This window comes from Peromyscus maniculatus, chromosome 14 (genome assembly GCF_049852395.1).
Source record: "Peromyscus maniculatus bairdii isolate BWxNUB_F1_BW_parent chromosome 14, HU_Pman_BW_mat_3.1, whole genome shotgun sequence".
In the NCBI taxonomy this organism is placed as follows: Eukaryota; Metazoa; Chordata; class Mammalia; order Rodentia; family Cricetidae; genus Peromyscus; species Peromyscus maniculatus.
The window spans coordinates 71,690,879-71,713,889 of NC_134865.1; the positions used below are offsets into that span (position 1 = coordinate 71,690,879).

A 23,011-nucleotide genomic window follows, 5' to 3' on the forward strand; every position below is an offset into this window, starting at 1 on the left:
CTGAGCAACTGCCCCACTAGCATGTGGACATTCAGGGATCCTGAATGAGCTTAGTAAGTCCTCTTTAGGGATGAAGACTCAGATGTTTTCCAGAACAGGTAATGAAAATCACGTTCAATAGCTGGGAGAGTCTGGCATCATGCCTACCCAAATGGGCATCAAACTCAAATGTTTTTGAAATATATTCAGATCCAAAAATCTTTGCTGATAAATGAAAGTTCACAGGCTGTTCTCAGGCTTTGAAGGGGTTAATCTGGATACTTGGTCCTGTCACACACCCAGATGCATTCTGCCTCCTGGTCAGCTGCCAACAGCGTGTCTGAGGGCTAGGCTCTCTTCAAGTAGCAGCTTCTCTGGCGACAGGTCTACCCAGTGGCTCACTGACAGATGTGAGCTATTTAACTGCTAAGGAAGTTCTACAAACCTGACCATTTTGACACCCTCCGCTGCTCTAGGAGACACGGCGTAATGTGCCAGCACATCTGGAATCCCACTGGCCTTTCTCTCTCTCTGGTCTCAGTTGCCAACAAGCAACAGAGTTGGACTATCTCCCCACACTCTCAGGTCAGCTGTACCAGAACATCAAGACCACAGTGATTTGGTAAAACAAAGATTCTTAGTGCCAAAGAATATGTAAGTAGCTGGTTTTCCAGGGCTTAGCTGCCTCTTATCCTGCCCTGGGAAGGATGGGGCTGGGGACAGATGCAAGCCTGATGATGTGGTTGCACCCTTGTGATCCTAAGCCTGCCTCTTCTTTATGATAGACCATATTACTTATATTTTGCCTCTCAGTTCAAAGAGTCAATAAATTGGAACACACCCTGAGCCGTCTAGAAGTATTTTTAGAACAAACAACTGACATAAATCAGCTAAGGTACTATGTAGTTTGCCTCATTATTGGCTCCTGTTTCAGTAATTGATCTCAGTTTGAATTAGTATTCTAGAGCCGTAAAAATGGCCTGCCCAGTTTGGACTGAAAACACCTCTGGAATCATGCTGCCATCATTTTGATCCCCTTGAATTCCTGCTTTAACGAAGGGAGCCATTGAATGCTGTGCTACCCTCAGAACAACAGGGTCTACACACACAGGCAGGACTCCTTCCTAAGGGCTCTCTGACTGGATGGCATGAGGCACCAAAAGGGGACAGAGAAGTTGCCCTCAGGTTTTGTAAAGGGAATGGTAAGGAATGCCCTTGGCCCAGCAATCACAGAGAGTGCCAAGGGAAAAGAAAAGTCGGGGACAGAAGGACTAGGCAGACACATGCATGGCTCTCCCCAAGGCTACCAGGCTGCTGTGCATGGCTGTGGGATCCAGCTGCTCACAGTACATGATGCTCAGGTTTCTGGTGTGCAGAGCAATCTGGGCAAGACACTGCAGACCCATAGTTTCCAGAAAGCACACTGTGAAAATTCTGAAGGTGATTCTTGGAACTACTGACTGACACTAGGAGAACTTAGTGATCTTGAAAAACAGTCAACTAAATCAACTTCCTGGGTGATGACTGGAGAGGATTGGCTTCGGTACGGACCTTCTGGCCTCAGCCTGACTTCTCCTAGATCTGCTGAGCAGACTTGACCTTGAGCTGACAAGGAGACTGGCCTAACTTGAAAGAAATAAAAATGTACCTAAAGAGAGGGGCTCTTCTGGAAAGGGCACAAGATAGTTGAGGAATTTATTTATTTACTTATTTATTCTTTTTTTTTTTTTTTAATTTTTCAGGACAGGGTTTCTCTGTGCAGCTTTGGAGCCTGTCCTGGAACTCACTCTGTAGACCATGCTGGCCTTGAACTCATAGAGATCCGCCTGCCTCTGCCTCCCGAGTGCTGGGACTAAAGGCGTGCACCATCACCACCCGGCTTACTTGAGGAATTTAAACCAGAAGTACCTGACTAGGTGAACATGGGAAAGAGGTGTAGGGAGCACCACCCATCCATCAGGGTTGGCTGCTTCTGGCCATCCAGGAAGGAACACCCCCCCACACACACACAAACAAACACAGCTGCAAACACTTCCAGTCTTCCCAGTCTTTGGTTGGAAATCCCGTGTTGGCCTCTGAGCCATTCATTGGTCAGTGGATTGGGGTGCTACTCCTAACAAGCACCCCAGTTTACCAAAGACCTCATCAAATACCCAAACCTCACAGAAAGGTAACAGATGTTGGGATAGTGTGTGGGATATGTCACCTTGGCTCAGCAAGTCTGTTCTGAAAGAATACTGGTTTAATGATCCAGACCAAGAGTCCGTAGTCATCTAATTCTGAAGAATACTTACTGGAAACCAACCTATACCCAAGCAAATCAACAATAAAAGTCAAGAAAGTTGTTGTTTTAATAAATGCAGTAAAACATATATAGTATAAAGTTTGCCATTTTGGCTATTTTTAAGTATATGGTATTCAAGTATATTCACAATGCTGTGCCATCCATCTCCAGAATTTGTGTGTGTGCGAATACAGAGGCTGGAGGTCAACCTCAGTCATTGTTCCTCAGGTGCTATATACCTTGTTTTTGAGACAGGGTCTAGCACTGGCCTGGAACTCACTGATTGGGTAACTGGCCAGTGGGGAAGCCTGTCCCCACCTTCTCAATGCAGAGATTTTACCACACACGGCCTTGTGAAACATTTTATGTATATGGACGGTTTGCCTGCCTGCATGTCCATGCTCCACATGTGTGTAATGCCTGCAGAGAGCCGGAAAGAGTTTTGGATACTCTGGAACTGGAGTTACAGACAGTTGTGAGCCACCATGTGAGTGCTGGGAATTGAACCCTCGTCCTCTAGGACAGCAGCCAGAGCTCTTAACCACTGAGCCATCTCTCCAGCCCCTACATATAGCTTCCTATGTGGGTTCTAGAGGTTGAACTCAGTGCTTATGTTTTCGCAGCAAGCACTTTAGTGACTGAACTGTATCTCTCTAGCCTTCAGAACTCTTCATCTGGCAAACTGTTCTGTATCCTTTAAACAGTAACTCCCCGGCTCCCTGGCCCCTCGTTTGCCCCAGACAAGCGTGGTTATGTAACGCTCCAGCTGTTTTGTCATTGATCTGAAGTTTGGTTTTTTCCCTGTTTAAGAAGAGTACATACTCACACTTTCTCATGTAGTATTTACTAGTGAGGGCACCAGCTCGAGAGCACTTCTATGAAACCATCAGGTGCACAAGAAAGTGACTTTTCAAACACAAGTTTGGATCTTTATGGTATGTGGACACCTTCAGGTGTGTTTGCAACTAAAAACATCCACCTCTCTGGATCAGAGGACGCAGATCTTCTGCAACACCTTCTCTGCAAGGACCCCCAGCCCTCACACCTGGGGGAGGTTTTCCAGGTGGTCACGTTCCTTTTTACACCAGTGGAACCCGAAAAGACCTGAACACAAACCATCCACAGAGGCAGTCATCTACTCAGCAGTGACGACCTCGAACATTCACACAGCACACTGTAACAGGCATGATGAGAAATGGATCTGGAGAGATGCTCAGTGGTTGAGAGTATCTACTGTTCTTCAGTTAAGTTCCCAGCATGCATATGTAGACTTACAACCATCTGTGACAACAGTTCTGGGATCTGACACCCTCTTCTAGCCTCTGTGGGCACCAGTCACATACGTGGTTCATTTACATGCATGCTGGCAAATACTCATACACATAAAATAAAAAATAATAAAACATGCCTACATATTCTCTAAGGAATTTGGTTTAAGTTGAAACCTCCTCTTGAGCAGTGTTTTGATTTAGTGATTACAGAGGCCATCATTGTGCTTGAGCTAAGTAATGATGTAAGAAATGTGCTCCTTAAATTTGCCTTTGATAGGAAGCTGGACCTAAGAAGAAGGCTGTTTACCTCATGAATCTTGACCTGCAGATACTCACAGGATGTCTGGGTGGGCTGCTTCTTAATGTAATCTTTTTTTTTTTTTTTTTTTATTATTATTATTATTATTTAGATACCTGTTTGCTTTCTAATGAGAGAAAAAAGAAAAGGAGTGGATTTGAAAGGGTGGGGAGTTGGGGAGGATCTGGGAGGAGATAGGGGAGGGGAAATATGATCAGAATATAGTGTTAAAAATTATTTTTGCCAGGCAGTGGTGGCATATGCCTTCAATCCTAGTACTTGGGAGGCAGAGCCAGGTGGATCTCTGTGAGTTTGAGGCCAGCCTGGTCTACAGAGTGAGATCCAGGACAGGTACCAAAACTACACAGAGAAACCATGTCTCGGAAAAAAAACAAAAACAAAAAAAAAAACAAAAAACAAAAAAAAAATATTTTCAATTAAAAAAAAAAAAAAAAAAAAGAAGACCTGGGTTCAGTTCCCAGTATCCACACAGTAGCTCACAACTATCTATCATTCTAGTTCCAGGGAATCCAGTACCTTCTTCTGGGCTCTTTTGGGCTCCCAAACACACATGGTACGCATAAACTAACTTAGGCACACACACACAAACATACACACATACACACACACACACACACACACACACACACATGCACACACACACAAACATACACACATACACACACACACAAATAATAAATAAACAAATAAATTTTAAAAATAAAAGAGAAGAAGCAAATATAAAGAAATCACAGCTTGTATCAACAAAAGGAACTTGTAAACGTAAATATCAAAAAACCTCACAAATTTCATAATCTGTGAAGACAACCCAAGTCAAAACTAAGCAAAGACCTCTATCATCCTTTACAAAAGGGGAAGACTGAACGACCAATGCACAAATGAAAAGACAGTGCAACCTCATTGGTAAGGAGGGCCTGCCACAACTCACAACGCGATCGTTAGCCCATGGCCACTGTGCAGCAAAGAACAAATCTGGCAATATGGTGCAGGAGTCACAGGGGCTCTAGGACTGGAAGGAACACTATCTGGCCAAAGCTTTGGAATTATTGGTAAACTCAAAAATAGACCTATCTGCCAGGCATGTTGGTGCATGCCCACCTTTAATCTCTTCACTTGGGGGGCAGAGGCAGGTAGATCTTCATGAATTCAAGCCTGGTCTACAGAGTGAACTCCAGGCCAGCCAGGGCTACATAGAGATACCCTGTCTCAAAAAAAAAAAAAAAAAAAAATCAAAGCAAACAACAACAGAAACACACATCCTATGACCTATGACCTATCCATTTCTCATAGAGTCCATAAGAATCCTTGAATGTAGGTGCTAGGAGACTTGTAGCGAATATTTACAGCAGCATTTTCCATCACAGCCCCCCAAAGAAAGCGACCATGTCTCCTTACAGTAGATTGGGTAAATATGCAGCAAGACCAAACCTCAGGAATAGTTTAAGCACTGAAAGCAAGTAGTACCTGAGTTGTATTTTAAAATACATAAAACATTCAAAACTGAAAATCTTCAATACTTACAAATATAAGCATAGACAGTGACCAGATAAGACAATGACCAACATAGAAGTCAAGACAATAATTAACCTGTCAGGTGAGTACAACAGGATTGGCCAGAAAGGAAACCCATCCATTACATTACATGAGAAATATTTGTAAATGTATGTGTGAGCACAAATGAATACATGCATAGGCAATTCATGGACACCATTAATGTTCTTTTCTTAAATAAGTAATGAATATTCATGCTTTATACTATCATCTTAAATATACTGAATAAACATTCTTTAGTTTCTATTCATTATTTGATAACAATTAAAATATGTTTGAAGCCACTGGGGTGGTGTGATAATATGAATTACTTTCAGGCACTAAGGAGTTACCAGTACAAGTGCCTTATGAATCCATTAGCCAACTCAATTCTCACAGCAAACCTCTGATACGGGTATTTTATTAGCCACATTCTGCAAATGAAAGATGAGACAAAGTGACAAGTGAGTTTCTCAGAGCTCGAGGGTTGGAAGCTCAAAGCCAGGTTTGTCCAGCTCCTACAGCTGAACCCTCAACTGCTATCAAAAGAATCTGCATTCCTTTCCTTCCATGCAGAATTAAGTCCACAACACCAGCTTCTCCAGAGTTTACTTTTGGAGTTCCTTTAGGAAGGAATTTCAGGCTGAGCATGTGACTCATGTGAAACATGTACAGTGTTTGCTTGGCATGCATGAAGCCCTGGGTTTCATCCGGATCATGTGATAAACTGGGTATGATGGCACACACGTGTAATCCTGGTATTCGGAAAGTGGAGGCAGGAGGACCAGGAGTTCCAGATCATCCTCAGCTACAAGGTTAAGTTTGACACTAGACTGAGCTACATAAGACCCTGCCCCTGTACCCCCATAGGATTCCTGGGTCTCAGAATCCCTACAGTTTTTGAATCTTCATTCACTTACAGTTCTGCTTCGAACAACAAAATGGCCGAGATGGTGGCTCTTAGACTTTCTGGGTCCCTGTGAAGCTTTTTGAAGGCACTGAAACATGAGTTCTAATTTCATGGCGAATGAGGATGCTACATGGTCCACTCTGACACTGTACTGAAAGGCCTGCAGCAAACATCTCAGACAGAGAGAGGGCTGACTCCAGTTCATGGTTCTAGAGGTTCCAGGTCACAAAAAGTGCTGCATCACTTTGGGCCTCTAACAAAGATACCACATCTTGGCAGGAACTCAGAGTGGAGCAAACTCAGCTTGTGGGTCATAAAGAAAAAGAAAGTAGAGAGAAGACAAGCTAAGGTCCTAATGATGTCTCCAGCAGAACCTTAGCCTTGCTAAAGCCTAGCAGCACCTTATGCTTCTTTATCCATACCACAGATGGTAATAACAATAACCAGCAGCCTAGAAATTTCTATCAGATACATACCACCTGTGGTGGGTTGAATGAGAATGGCCCCCATAGGCTCATATTTCAAATACTTGGAACCATTTGGGAAGGATTAGGAGGTGTGGCCTCACTGGAGAAGGTGTCACTGGGGGCAGGCTTTGAGATTTCAAAAGGACATGTCGTTCCTGATTAGCTCTCTCCATGCCTCAGGCTTGAGATCAAGATGTAAGCTCTTAGATACTGCTCTAATGCCATGCCTGTATGCCACGCTCCCTGCCACAATGGTCATGGACTCATCCTCTGAAACTGTAAGCCCCCAATAATCATTTTCTTCTATAAGTTACCTTGGTCATGGTATTTGCCATAGCAATAGAAAGGTAACCAAGATACTACCCTTTAAGAGGGGCCTAGTACAAGGTAATTATGTCCCTGGGGACTCTGCTCTTCTAAGTAACTGATGTAATTCTTATGGGACCCTCGTTAATTTTCTTGTGCCTAGACTGCTATAAAAGTGCAAGGCTGGACCATTCCTGTTCTCTTGATTCCTGTTCACTCTGTGACTTCTCCTTTGTGCACGTGTTCCCTCCATGTACCATCTACCATGTAATAGATACAAAACAGCCAAGGAGACCCTCATCAAAGATGAGCAAAATCTAACACCAAGCCCTTGGACCTCTAGATAAATATGTAAATGAATCTCTTTTCTTCACAAATATTAACCCAGCTCCAGGTTGTTTCTGTTATAGTCATGAAAAACAGACTACTGCAGATGGGGCAATGCTGGAGGACCAGCTGCTTCCATGAGAACCTTCAGCTATCTTTATCTGGCAAGTGCTCAACAGGACAAACAGGGCTGACCCGAGGGGAAGGAGTTTCATTCCCAGGGAATAAGTTCGAACATACTATCAGCTCTGAGGTTGTTACTATCTGTGGCTTAGGGATAAATGAAACTAGAGGTAACCCTAGGCTTCAGAGTCTAAAGTTCTGCTGGGGACAAACTTATCAAGAACAAACATAATTCCTTGCAGTTGGAACAAGACAGAGTCACTCTTGTTTAGGTTGGTGCTAACAGGTTTTACCCAGGCCAGGAGGGAACTGTGGAACCCACATCAGGTCTCAACTTTTAGTAAGTATTCTTGGGGAGAAGTTCCCATCACAAAGGAAAAAATACAAGTATTTGAAAAGCAAACAAGTCATGGGCTGTTCTCAGACCTGCTGCCATATGCTCTGCTTTTTCCAGCTTTCAGCTTAACATTAAAACAAGAGGCTTGCATTCCTCAAATATCTCCACTGCTTGAAAGGGCTGTCAGCTGCCGTGCTGTCACTTGGAGGCATTACCACCTTTGCCATCACTGTTTATTGCTCACTGTGCAGTGTGGCCAGTAGTCTAGGAAGCTCCTCCAGAGTGCTAGTGTGAGCTACTGAAACAGGAGCCACACGCTGGAATGTAATATCTACTGAGGGGAGTGGGTGTGCGCTCACACATGGACACGTGTGTTGGAGGTAAGAATCAGAGAAGGGTGCTTTATAAATACTGACCGGAGAGATCAAATTCAATTGTATCACATTGTACTTTACTACTTTATCAAGGTGGAGAAAGGACCAAACACTTTTTAAAGTAATTTAAACACTTTGAGATTCTACAGGGCTAAACATCTTGGGACACAATCCAAAAATACACAGGTGTCACAAGAGCAAGTCTGAGATGTTCAAGAAGCAAAACTGTAGCAAAGATCTTTAGTTTGCTCTGCAAAAAGCTCAGGCTACAGAAGAGAACCCCAGTCAGAGGCTTCCTAGATTATAAGGAGACGACAGCTCTAGAAGGGGAGAGGAGAAGAGTCCCTTCCTTAAAGACAAAGAAATGTTTACAAAGGAAATGTGTGAACCAATTTTCCAAGGAGAGATGAAAAAGCACTAATTAAAAACACCAGGAGGGGCTGAGGCCAGGAGATCAAGCCAGAGCTGACTCCTTTATACGCTACTGCTGCACTCCTGAAAGGAGAGAGAAAGCAGGGCCACCTTCCACACTCCTCCCTCTCCCCGTCCTCCCTCTCCCCGTGCTCCCTCTCCCCAAGCTGCCCCCGCCCGTTACTGGATCTGCAGCCATGTAGACAGTTAGAACCTTCCGGCCTGCGGGAGTGTTTACTATTTCTGGCCACTGTGTTCTGGTAACTAAGCTCCACTGAGGATAAAACGGTAACCCAGTAGCCCAGAAGACAATGTTCTCCACACAGCCTAACTACCAGGGCATGGAGTCAATGGATCCCACATCCATGGGCTCAATAAAAAATGTGACTCAGAGGACAGATGTGATGATGGACAGGCAGGTTCAAGCCTGTGGCTGCTTACAATGATGATTCTTACAGTATGGATACTTATTGATTAACTTATTCAAGGAAATGTATTTCCTAGAGATTAACCTAGGCTCAGAGAGGTAAAGCACCCTGATCCAAGTTACAGGATAATCGCCCAGAGCTAGTGGGAGCTCTCAAGGGACACAGGGCAAACAGTCTCTAAAGCAATACTTCCCATATTCTAGTCACTGGAGTTTAACAGAATTTTTGTCACAGCCAAGTCTATTGGTATTAGTATTCACAATATTTTTCTTGAAAACTATTAAAATATTCATCCACCATATTGGTACAGTCATGTGTATTCCAGGGAACACAGTAGGGAAGAATGGATGAGGGTGACCTGAGCTGCTTTAGGGTAGCTAGGAAACAGCTTGTTAAAGTATGGGGGTAGAGTGGGAGGAGGTTCAACAGAGATTCTCTGTCCCCCTTGAGTGTTCGTGATGGGCTCACATCTGGCAGACTAGAAAGGAGAGTGAAGTTCATTCAATAATTCTAGAGTAAGGGAAAATCAATGGTGGGATCACTCACATAAAATTTTCTGGGTATTCACTCAGGGCCATGTCGATGATGTTGAGAGCGTCGTGGTAATGCTTCTGGGCTGACAACAGGAGAGCGAGGAGGTGCAGGGAGTTGGCATCATCACCTTGGAGTTGAAGAGCCTGACGGACATACCCTAGAGCTTCTGGTATCTGGTTTAAAACAAGACCAAAAGGAATGTTTAAACAGTCACCCAGAAAGAGGTCATGGTTACATAAGGTTCACTGTGAGCTGTTTCACATTGTACTACATCCGCATTTTATGGGGCAACTTCATGGCAGCCCCAGGACATTGACCAAACAAGGGAGCACATCCTTTTCAGCAGTAATAGGACTGATGAGGGGACCAGAGAGACCCCCACTTCTCTATTTAACTGGCCACATGCCTTTTCCATCTCTCTAAATAAACACTTTCTAATTTTTGGTCCCCACAGAACCGATGTACTTTTGATTATGTCTAAGATGATTTCACTGTAAATGCAGACACAAGCAAGCTACCAAGGATTCTTAATAGGATTAAGCTGATTAACTGAACCATTCTCCCTTTTCATAGTATTACTGAAATTAAAATAGTTCATAGGCTACGAAACCTTTAGCATAGCTTTCTAAGGACCAGATTCTGGATCTCCACTGGACATGAAGGAAATATGCAAACAAACAAAACCCCACACCTTTCCAAACTACATCCCAAAATAATTGGATGCAAGAAACAAATTACAGGGCCACTTGCAAAGCAGATGTATCCAAATCCAAGCAGGTCCAGACACAGCTTTAACCATGATGCAACAGCTGTTCAACATGTTCTGTGTATGTGGTGTATACATGTGTGCTTGCCTGTAGATGTGTATATAGAGACTAAGGGTTGGCATGGGGTGTTTTCTCCATCACTCTCTACCTTCATTTTTTGAGGCAGAGTCTCTCACTGAACCCAGAGCTCCCAGGATCCACCTTGTCTGCCTCATAGTGCTGTGGCTACAGATGTGCCAGGGGCAGAACCTTATCCACTGAGTCATCTCACAGCATATTCTTTAATAAAGAAGATTAAAGGGGCATGGAGCCCAGGGTTACATGTACAGTAGTTATTTGAACACATTAGAGCTCACAGGTTTAATAGAAAGGAGAATCTGAAGTTGCATTTCAAAACAGCTGGGGACAGAGGCATTCTAACATACCCGCACAGGGGACTCCTTCCTGTGTGGCCTCCAACTCTATCCTCCAGCTCTCCTGCCTCTTCCCATATCTTCAGGAATCTCAGCCCTTAGGAGAATCCCTGACTTCCTTGTTTCCCCCGAATGCCCTGATTTTCCACTCTGAACTGTAGTTCTCCATGGCTCTGCACCTTAAATGCTGGCTATGGAGGCTTCCTTCTTTGAACCCTAGAGTCGTGACTGCCAGAGCTGACTACATGCTTCACTGGCAGGGAGAAAGCTGAAGTGCAGAGAGGTGAGACAACTGGAGTACATCATCCTGCTGAGCAATGGAAAGGGGGGTGACTAGCTATTCTGATCCCTTTCCACAAGGGTCACGACCTCTGTCCCAGTTAGCAGGACACACTCACTTAAAGCTCTGGTGATTCAACACTACATGCTTACAATCCTTGTGGATGAGTTGTACCCAAAAGTCTCCACTCTCTGGGACAAAAACCTCCTGCGTGACCATTGCTCAGCCTGAAGTAGGGAGGCAAAGGCAGCCATCATCACGGTGCTAGTTTGCAGGGATGGGCAAGTATTTAGGGACAGAAATGGGGCTCAAAATGGCATCTTCGGAGGGGAGTGGATTGAGGAATTCAGAGCTGGCTCCTTAATTTAAAAGTCTTACTGGGTGTCAAACACATACCAGCAGTGTTCAAGTGCCAAGGCAACGACAATGGCAGGCATGGGCCCTCTCTTCCTGCCACCTCAGGTGAAAAGGACTGCTATTACATAAGGAAGGTGGCTTCATGAGGAGTAAAGGGAGAACAGATGGCCAGTGTTCAGCCCACCTCTGCCGCAGTGGCAGCTCCTGACCAATCTACCTGTGAGCCATAAACCCACCAGGTGATACATCTTTGTAGGGCAGGCATCTTGGCTTGCGCTGTTCCCAGGCTCTCAATGGAAGCTACTTCTTAGCACTATTCTAAGGCAACTGGGAAGGGTAATGCATACCTCAGCCCAGCCTATAGGGCATGACATATCTTGACAACCAGCCTCCAATTCACCCTTCCAGTCTGTGCTCAGGAATGTGCTGGGGTCACCACCAGTGCCTTGCACCTGCTGGACTAGCAAGCATATGGCTGCAGTTTCTAGAATAGCTGGGAGGGAATGAGGGTACTAGAATGTGAAAGGCAGCTCAAGTTGCCTTGGGGAAGATGAACACCAGCAAGGCTTGGCCTTCCAGCAAGAACATGCAACAGGGTAAGTGTTCATATCATTTATGCATTTTAAAGGGTCTGGTGTCTCTTCTTGATACCTTCTGGCATTTTCTAGTTAAGCATGGATACTCTATGACCATCAGGTTCCAGCCAGTGACTAAATCTCCACTATGAAACACTACCCCATTCCTGTTAGCAACGAAGGCTCTTTGGTGACCCCTGGAGTCAGGGTACCTGCCCTGTCCTGCACTCATGTTGCTCTCTGACCCCAGGCTGGATCAGCCTAGGCCTTCCGTCTTCACAGCACATGCTCAAACTGCCTTGGACCCCAGGGTCTTTTCTGGGAGGAGCTGGCTTCCTGAGAGCAGTGCCCAGTTCCAAGCCAGCCTCAGACAAAGGAAGGAAAGTCTTACGACGCCTCCAACTGAAGGAATTGGAGCTTAGAGAACATTACAGACACTGACCTGTCTGGAGATGGCGAGCTGCAGAGCCAGGTAGAAAGCTGCTTGGTGATCTGTAGGTGACAGGCTATGGGCCCTGAAAAAGCATTCACTGCTATTAGAACATTAGGCCACTTTTGCTTGCCATATCACAATGAAGTTGTCTTCATGTCTGCATTTTGATTTTTGTCAAAGCCTCATTTTCAGCTGAATTATGTATCATTTCCTTAACCCTTCTCCCATACCACTAATGAATGTTATACATACTGACCACCATATACAGACAGGTCATGGGAATATGTTTTTGGTTCTTGTCCAGCACCTAAAATGGCCATCGAGGTTCCCAGACTCTGTGAAGGGGCCCAGAGACAGGGAATCCCCAGGCCCCAAGGTCTGGCCTCCTCAACAGATGTTACCACTTAGCTGAACAGAAACCCAGTGTCATGCTGGGTCATGGTAAAGCCAACTAACAGGCTGTGGGCCCTAAACAAGTATTCACCCCTTTCCAATATAAACTCATGGCTAGATGATGGCTATTTTGTTTAAGTTTGGTGTGGCCTTAATGCTACTTCATCCAAATTTCTGGATTTCAGAAAAAAAAAAACATATGAAAATCAAAGGCCAGCTTTGCTTATAAAATGAGGTTTGGGTTTTTGTGAACCAGAAAGACATCCATCCATTCATTCTGTGAGGATGTGACTAAATTCCATGCAGGTCACTAATTGTGTTCCTATAACTATGTTATGGGACAGTGTGGTGAGACACGAGGTTTGGCTCCATTCACTGGCCCTTGCTGCTGGATACAGACGCTGTTTTGGCTGTCTAACAGGCTTCAAGTGTAACCTTTTTCAGCTTTTATGTGGAAGTTAATGTATTTCATCAGAAGCAATTCAAAATGTGAAAGTGTACAGGACCTACTTCTGCTTTTAACAATCTGGTAGGAAGAGAAAAACAAACTTAACTTCCATAAAAGGGAGCATGGAGCAGACTAATTACAAACTGGGTCCTGGATAGCAAACAACCATCTCCGTGATCAAAGGAGGGACTTTCACCAGCAGAAAGCAAATTCAAGATGAAACAGAAAGCCAAATCATTATGGAGTCATCTGTGGCCAACTCGTCAAGGTTTTCTAGAGACATAGGCCTTTTAGTTAGTTAATCGTCAGACTTCCATGGGAAAAGAAAAAGACATGTAATATGTGCAACCCAGAAAACATGCCAAATCCATGAACTTGGGCACTGTCTGGGCAAGTGCTTTATTATGTGCAGAACTGGGGTTTGCCCTTAGTCTTTTGATTTACTTAAAAATTGTTATCATTATTTGTGTGTGTGTTGTATGTGTACACGTGTGTGTGCAGGTAAGCACACATCTGGAGGTGTGTGTGCACACTGTGTGCAGGTAAGCTTGCCTGTGAGTGCACATCTGGAGGACAGAAGTATCTGTTCTATTGCTCTTCATACTTTTGTTTTTTTTCCTTTTTTTTTTTTTCTGAGACCTGGTCTCTCCCTGAACCTGGGGCTCAAAGCTATGACTACACTCCCTGGCCAGCGAGCCACAGGGATCCACTTTTCTCTGCCTCCTCAGCACCAGAGTTAAAGACACACATCACCACACCAAGCTTTTATGTGGGTGCTGGGGCCAAATTAGGTCCTTATGCTCAAGCAGCGGGCATCTGATCCATGGAAAGAGCCCCATGGCTCCATTTGCTAATATTAAGAGCAAAGCAAATTCACTCCCGGGGAACCCTTAGAAGCAGCCCGGCTACAAGCCACAACCTTTGGGCTTTTCTGCATGGGTTTAAGAGATGGCGGCTGAGAATTCATCAGCACTATCTCCACTGCATTCCAGTTCGCATGGCTGACAAGCACTGGTTCCCCATGCATTTGTAATGAAAGGATTTTTCTTTGGTGTTCATTAAGTGAGGTGAAAATGTCATGGTTTCTGTCTTTCCCAATTATCCAGTGAAAATGAGTATAAAATCGATTATGAAGAAACATTTTATTATGTAGAGTAATTAATTTATTTTATCTTGCCTTCTTTCAAAAAATAATAGGGCCAGGTTCTACAGCCATCAAAAATAATTTGTCAGAACTATAATTTTTCTCAAGCCCAGTTTGTATTTTTTTCCACAAAGTAAATTAAATCACGGTTGCTCCTATCCAGTGTCAAGTGAGAAGCTGGCAGCTGATCTGGTGAATTCTGAGTGTGGATGGTGATTGTTGTGGGCAAAGGCTCCACTCTGGTCCATCAAAGGACTGTGAACCACTAACCACAGGCCTGTAAAAGAAACAAACTAGAAGTGCTAGCAGTTTCGCCATTCCCAGGGTGCCTTATGGTGACTTCTAAAGAATTTCCACTGAGGCTAATGATGAAAGTCCAGCTGCCAGTTTCTACTGAAGTGCACCTGAAAACATGCATAGTTTGAAGCGCCTTACTTGGAAAATTTGCTAGTGAATTAAAATGACTTCTTCAGCAAAGGAAAGGGGGTGGCTGGGAAATGGCAAAGAAAACAGGAAAAAGGAAGTGGGGCTCCCTGCTTTAGACGTCACACACCTTGCTTCAGTTGTGTGGGACAGCGCAGCAGCACGTTTCCTAGGACAAGGCCCTGTGATGTGCTTGCCGCTGCTCTGCTCGATGAAAACCAAGGCCCAAAGCTGCAAGCCTGAAAATTCTACAGGGATCTCAAGTAGGGAGCACCTGGCCAGGTTGCTAAAAGAAGCTCAGACAACTGAAAATGCCATCACAGTGATGTTCGCAGTGCCTCTATTGGTAAAGCACCTACACCCTAATGAATTCAATTCTTCTTCCATGACAGAGACTACCCATCTAAATCCATCCATCCTCCCATCTGCCCACCTACATCTATCTACCCACCCATCCACATCTCCCATCTATTCACCAACCTAGCTAACTCCACCTACCTACTTTCCTCTTCTACCCACCCACTCTTCCATCCATCCATCCATCCATCCATCTTCCCATGATCTACTAATCTACCCACCTACTCTCTAGTCATCTACCCATCCATCAATCCACCCACTTATTGGCTCATCCTTTCATCCATTTACTAACCCACCTACCCATTCACCAATCCCATCCACTCTCACCCATTCATCTGTTTATCTATCTATTTATACTATGTAGTACTTAGAGTAAGTAAGACTCTAAGGAGTCTGGGGATAAATAATACAAGTGCCTTTCCTTAGGGAGCTCTCCATACCCCACCAGAAGGAGAGACCCAAAATGATCATCACAGTGTAATGGATGCAGTGCCCAGACAAAGGCATACAAGCTGCTGTTGGAACACGGATGACTCAAGACCACCTGGCTAGACCCCAGCACATCCAGTGCACTTCTAAATTCTTCTTCCACGACAGAGACTACCCATCTATCCATCCATCCTCCCATCTGCCCACCTACATCTATAATTCCAGCTCCAACAGTGTCTAGAGCCTAGCCAAGAGTATAGACAATGCTAATCAATTTTGATCCTGGCTTACAAAGCACAGACCTCACAACAATGACTACAATTTATGAAGAATCTATTATAAGCATCTTACCTAAGAATACCCAGAGAAGGAGGCAAAAGCAGAAATGGAATGGGGGAATATGTGATGCCAAGGCTTGGTCTTTATATCATCACCCTGCTGTCCTGTTTGGCTAATTTCTCAAAGTCCCCTTCAGTTCTGATTACAATGGGCACAGAAGTTGTGAATGAAGAAGAACTGTGCACAGTTAAATCAGAGCACTCTTGCTAGGTACACACCTTAAGCTTGTCCTGGTGGCTTTAGCACTGAAGTCCCACATTCTGGGAACAGCTCGGCCCCAAGCTATCATCCTCTACACATAAAACCACCACACTTAAACCCAAGCTAGGGGGAGAGAGGGAGAGAGGGAGAGAGGGAGAGAGGGAGAGAGGGAGAGAGGGAGAGAGAGAGAGAGAGAGAGAGAGAGAACAAAGTGATGCTAGATATGCCATGCCACCCCGAGTGGCAAGCACGGATGATGTAATGCCACTATTTCCCCCGGGAGCAGTGTTTACTAGTACACTCATGACACATGCTGTCACATCTTTGCAACTGCTTTTCTCCATGGATGTCAAAGTTCACTGAAGCAACAGCTTCTAACACTGCACACAACAGTATTGCCTCATCATAGTTCTGTTCAGTGTGAATGAACTGGCTGGTGACAAGGTTATGGGTAAGAACAGCTGATATCCCAATATCTGGGTAAAGCCACACCACTTCGATCTATTCAGACACTGCCCCTTTGGAGTGCCCCGGAAAACAAACCGTTTCAAATTCTGGCTCTAGTTCTGATTAATACTTCATTCCCACAGGCTGTATCTGCAGCCCTATCTCTCTTTTAAATGTACCACTTTCTTTTCAAACAAAACAAAGGAACAGCAAAACCAGAAGCAAAAGAATAGTATAAACAGAACTCTGGGGAGAACTATATAAAATGCATGGTAGAGAAACACTTCTCACCCAAGTGGTTTTAAATGCTCTCTTTACATTTAAAAAGTAATACAATCTTTCTTATTTACTTAAAATCTTTTCCTTAAAGCTTTTATTAGGTCCTCAATTCACTAAAATAGTCAATGTCTACTTGAATCAAAATCATTCTATGCATTTAAAAACATTCTGTATTTCAGACAAACACTAATTTAGGTTAGCGTTCTGCAATGTAGTCAGTTAGGTTGGGAGGGTTTATTGCTCCTTAGTCCCTTATGAACAAACACATTAAATCTCTTTCAATTCAAACCTAAGCAGAAAAGGAACAGACGAGAATGCAGGCCGACAGAACGGCTGTTACATAACCCTCTGCTACCCGGCAGCCCCAGGCAGACCACCACTGTGGCCGTCTTTAGAGACCCACTAAGACGTGCTGATGTAAAGACAGTAAAACAGATGTGATGGCCACTTTCTCAGGCACCCGTCTGTGGGTTTGACAAACTAGAACTGGAGAAAGCAAAACCCGGAATCATTTGAAATGGAGATGCTTTCATGCTCTGGGCTGAGAAACACTAATAACAAAAGCTGAGCCCAGAGACTAGTCTAGGCAGACGTCAACTGGCACTTTTTGTCATGAATCAAGAACAGGACCTGCAAAATGAAGGAGTTACCGACCATCCTGCACAGAAACAAAGAAATGAGGCATGGGCACTTCTGAGGAACAAAACCATGTGATAAGGACTTGAGGAAAAAGGCACATGGACATGGCAGGTATGCACTATGCAGCTCCTAGGAAAGCATCTGACCCAGGGGCCGACACAGGGAGGCTCCTGAGGGTTTCAAAGATGCAACTAAGTATCCAACACGGTTTTGAGAAATCAATGTAACTCAGATGTTCCACGATCATGCACATGACAGGATCAATTCCAATTCTAGATTTTACCTCACAGGGCTCTATTTCCAGGGACCAACTTAATTTTGATGATTTCTTATACCAGCAATGAGTAGAATTATTTACAAGTAAAACTACCTAGATCCTGGCTCAACACTGGCTCCATCTACATCCCTGGCGACTCTGTTCACCCCATGCCCCTCATCTCCTACAGCTTGACATGCAGAAAAAAAACAGAAAAGAAGGACCTCTTTTCAAGACAGTGACAAATGCCTTTAATAAAGGAACCAGCTCCCTAGACAAAGTGTCTATCTTTCTCATACTAAAATCACTTGATCAGGAATGAATAAAAAATTACCCCACAGAATTAAAAGTGTAGGCGAACAGGGCAACTAGTGATACCCCGCTTCTAGTTTCGAGGTTTCACGTTTGCTGCTCAAGACAACAGACTCCCCGGGGCCAAACACTGTTTACATAATCTTTAAAAATACCCTGCCTTTCTCATACTCATCATACTCGGTTGACACTACGTACAGCAAGTGAAAAGACGAACTCCCACTCACCTCTGAAATGCAAGAAGCGCCTTCCTCTGCAGGACCTCCTGCATCCCTCGCAAGGAAGCTGAGAAAAGGATTCTGTTAGTAGGTGGCAGGAGAGGTGGGGTGGGGAGTGGCAACACTAAACCCACCACAAAAGCCACAGGGCATGTACCAAGTTCCGAGTGCCTACTGCACCAGGCACACTAGGACAGCAAGCCCTGTCCCATCCCCAAGGCTCTTTCCATGCTCAGTGGACATTACTGTGGAACAATGTCAAGGAGACAGTGTGAGCTTTGGGACCTTAGTCCCACCTGTCACATACACAGCAAGCTGTATCTCTTTGAGCGGGAATCCAGTCTAGTTATCATTGCTACTTTCCAAGCACATTTCTGTTCAAGAGAAAACCTGGAGCATGCTGGCAGGGGAGCGGGGAAGCGTTTTTCCAAAGACCATTTGAACTCCAGAAAGAACACCTTCGTTCCCCCAAGGCAGACACATAGAGCTAGCTCTGCCAGGATGGTGCAGTCAGGAATCAAGCACTAGTGATCAGCTGCCTTCAGAGATCCTTCTGGTATGGAGCAGCTATGACCCTGGGCCACAGACTGTGGCTTGATTAAGTTAGGCTAGTTTAATTCAGGCTAGCTAATGGCCAGGATATAATACATTCATATCATCATAGAGGATGGAGCTGCCACACCCAACATGGGTATAGGAATATCAGTTCACCTGCGTGAGGCCTCCTGGCTGTGAGCAAACACTTCCCTGTGCAGAACAAGGGAAATGGCTCCCTTACAGCCTGCCTAGGAACAAAGAGGGGACTTTTTAGTGGAGTAAGGATGAGTCCAGAGCAGTCTGTCTGGAGCTGCACTGCAGGAGGCCCTTACCTAACGGCTGCACAAGGGCAGCACTGGCCTGCCAAGAGATCAGCAGGGGGAGGCTGTCCACAGGGCTGGACAGAGCTGGGCCTGGGGCCACTGAGAACCTTAACTGCTCTGCAGAGAACCTCTAACCGACCCAAGTGAACCTGGAATGCTGTAAGAGGCTGCATTTAGGAGGGTGCACTGATTCTCAAGGCTGTTTAGGGTTGCGTCTGAATCAAGAATTTATGTGGTAAGTCTATGGCATTCAGACTTCCCCTGAAAGTCAGTATTTGAAGACATGTGCTGAGTACGGTCAATACAGCAAATGTACATGGAAAAGTAGCCAGAAACCCAGCATTGAAAAGCAACTGACATGCCGGAAATGCAGCATTTTAGGGTAGAGAAAGCAAACTTTGGGTTAATTTGTGGGAGTACAGCGGTAGTCTGTCTTACTGTGACTGACAGAGGCAGTGAGGAGAGTCCCGAGGAGGTTGGCAAGATTCTACCTCCTGCTCTGGTGGTGCTTCAGGGCATCTGCCTTATACTAGTCATTAAGCTATATATTTGTCTGAGTTTGTGTGTGTGTGTGTGTGTGTGTGTGTATTCATGTTATATTTTATAAAATGTTAAAAAAATCAGAAAATAACATCAACTTATACTTTCTGTAAAAGTTTTAAGTGTATAAAACATTATTTAATTTAAAGTAAAAAATTTAAATTTAAAGTAAAAAAAACCCATCAACCAAAACTTTTTTAGTATATTCAAAATCTATAAATCTCTACCCTCAAGAGCCATGGGTACTGGTTAGCTGCACTGCATGTGAGTTAAAATGTGTAAACAAAGAACTGGACAGCTCCCTGCCAGTTTCTGGCCCCAAACTCGTCTATACTACTGTACCTACGACCTAATATCCACCCTTCCCCTTAGGAATGGGCCAGATGAAGGGCTGTGGCCAGGATGGGTGGAGTCGTGTTGGCGGTCTCATCTTGAGGCCTTGCTCTTCTTCCTCTCAGGACAGGAACCTGGGCACCACTACCCCATGTGCCTCTGACCCCAGCTCAGGGCTCACATTTCCCACCCCAGTCTAGACAAAGAAGAGAAGAGCATGGGGGCCCCCCAGGCCAGGAGACCGGGACAGCCCGGCTTCTGTACCCCTCTAGACAGAGGAGGACGGGAGACACTGCAGGGTGGGGCTCCTCTCACCATCAGTGGCTTGCAGACTGTATGTGAGCCCCAGAGCCAGGTAGCCTTTGGCCTTGAATTCTGACGCTTTCTCTCCCACATCAACGACAGTTTTGGCAAACTTCTCAGCCTCTTCCAACTGCAAAATAAAAAAAAAAAAAAAAAGTCAACCTGTCAAATTTCTAACATCAGTTCCCATAAGCACCTGCTACTAAAAGTGGGTTTTCCAATGAGTTGCCTTGGAAATCATCCCCAGCCCTCCAGCTCCACCCTGGCAATTCTCTTTTCTTTATTGGGCCTTGTCAGTGGTCCACAGGCCTCCTGCTTATCTTCTGCGGACGTGCCTTCTTTCCCATTTGCTGGGCTTCTACCTTCTCCATCTTCACTTTTCACTGGTTGGTTCTAGAATGTGGATGGACTCAGGGGTCAGAGGTCAAATGAAATATATTTGAAAAGAATAAAGCTCTTGAAATGCCTTGTGTTTGGGCTTTCCCCTTTATTCATGATGTAAAGAATGCATTCAGACCTGGATTCTCTTTGCCACAAGCTGTTAAAAATTTCAAAACTTGACCTATTTTACAGAACACAGCACATGGGCCTCGCACTGGCAGATTCCTGTGAGAACAGGCACTTGTGAACTGCACACTCAATGAGACCTCTTGCACAATTCACTAGAAAAAGAATGAGATTTGTTTCTTTAAAAGTGTGGCAGACGAAGGTACGAAGCTGGATGTAACACACGGGAGTTCATTATACTCCTGATCGCCGAGGCCTGTGAAAATTTTAATACTAAAGGGTATGAAAAGACATACAGGAAAGATTTGTTCCTCCCACCTCTACAAATGACTTGTTTTGGGTGTTTATCTCAGTAACAAACAGAACCCCAGTTGGGAGGAGAGCAGCAGTCACTTGTGTGCCAAGCCAAGGCACACTCTGTTGCTCCCTTCCAGGCCCTCAGCATTGTTCCTCGCTCACAGCCCCGAACTGTCAAATCCCAGGAGCTCATCACAGCACACCAGGGCTGGGACTCTACGCCTGCTTGCTCTTTTTCCTGCTACGTTCGTTCAAGGGACATCAAACAACAATGGGTCATTTTCTTTACAAGGCTGCTCCCTCTTCTCCTGTTGGGCGAGAACACGTGGACAAAGGCAGCAAGTGAAGACTATAAGAGAAGAACACCTGAGTCAGCAGGGAGTCCTGGGCTTGGGGCAGACTATTCTCACCTCCAGTAACTGGAGATGAAGTTGAAACAAAGACATGAACGCTCCACTGTAGGAGACGCTTATCTATACTACCAGCTGAGCACGTTAATCAGTTTTCTGCTTCCTGATGCTGTATTTGTCAGGTACTAGAACGCTGAGACTAGACCACTGCCACCTTCACATTTGAACAGGACTATCTGTGAAAGCGCTCGTGAAGAAGATACACGGAGGAAGTCCTGTTATACATGTGCTGAAGCAAAGGTGGCCAGAAGGCATTGGGACCTTCTCAGTCCTGCATGTCACAACACACAGCAGCTGCATCTCTCTGAGTGTGAATCCAGTCTAGCTTATCGTCGCTACTTCAAGCACATTTCTGTTCAAAAGAAAACCCGGAGCACCCTGGCAATCACTGACTCCCATAGGGTGAGTGAAGCTTGGCATGGAGGCGTGGAGGAAGTTGACCCTGGGCTAGAGCCTGTGGAGAAGGGGAGAAGCGCCCACTTACCCAGTGAAGGGAACCCACACAGAGCTTGGCTGCCAGGAGTGGGATGGTGGCATCATCCGGCTTTAGCCGGATGCATTCCTTCAGCACCTTCACAGCGCGGGCAGACTGTACAAGGACAGAGCAATTCTGTAAAACTCACAATGTTGACAGAAGGAAACATCCCAACCTTCTCCGAGGGGTTCCCCAACCGGGCAGGGGCCAGGGGCCGGTAATAACCAGAGCCTGGGGCTCAGAGGGGCAGAGGCGTCAGCAGTTATCATGAGCAAGGTGCAGTGCGGCCCTGGGACATGCCTAGCTCCCTCCTTGCTTATGCAGCCACTGCAGCAATGAGAAATACAGACTGCAGAAGTTTGCACTGCTACAGAAAACAAACTCCAATTACAAGCACAGCAAACCCTGTTTCTGAGCTCAGTTAGCACCATTAATCTCCCAGGTGACACTTCACAAGTCACTGAGTGCCAGGTTTACTAATGGCTGCCTCTCTATCAAGTGTGCCAACGGCAGGGCTGCCACCCACCCCGCGCACTTGTGCATGTTTCTGCACTTGTCTGGTGACTCTAGGAAGTAGGCACTTATCATCACTCCATGTTGCTAAAAAGGAAACCGAGGCACCAAGTGACATGGCTTGTGTCACTCAGCACCCCAGGCTTCCACCACACAGCAGCAGCAGCAGCAGCAGCAGCAGCAGCAAGTCATGGTTATGACGAGCATCATCTGCTGCTTGACACTCCACATTGCCAGGGAGAACCTAGACACTCCCCCATTCACCCCCACCCCAGCCTCCCCCCCACCCTCGGACACATGTGCACACATACGCACACACCTCTGGGATGTGTCTACATTCCCAAAGGAGTTCAAGACTTATCTAACCATGTACATTTCATAGGAGTGAGTCACAACAGGTTAAAAAGGGCATCTTAGTCCTATGCCCATCTTGGACCCTAAATAATTAAATTTGGTCGTCCAT

At 45.2% G+C, this 23,011-nt stretch overlaps 1 protein-coding gene across 11 annotated transcripts in view; it reads right to left on the reverse strand.

Moving 5' to 3' along the window:
* Positions 1-23,011, reverse strand: part of Ttc7b (tetratricopeptide repeat domain 7B) — a 213,711-nt gene that overhangs the window by 63,647 nt on the left and 127,053 nt on the right. For all 11 annotated transcript variants that reach the window (XM_076551222.1, XM_076551224.1, XM_076551223.1 and 8 more), the window contains 5 exons: positions 22,045-22,149; positions 20,359-20,476; positions 18,320-18,377; positions 12,435-12,507; positions 9,613-9,773 (listed from right to left, as the gene is read on the reverse strand). In XM_076551222.1, coding sequence (XP_076407337.1) covers positions 9,613-9,773; positions 12,435-12,507; positions 18,320-18,377; positions 20,359-20,476; positions 22,045-22,149 — 515 coding nt within the window. The remainder of the gene's footprint in view (positions 1-9,612; positions 9,774-12,434; positions 12,508-18,319; positions 18,378-20,358; positions 20,477-22,044; positions 22,150-23,011) is intronic.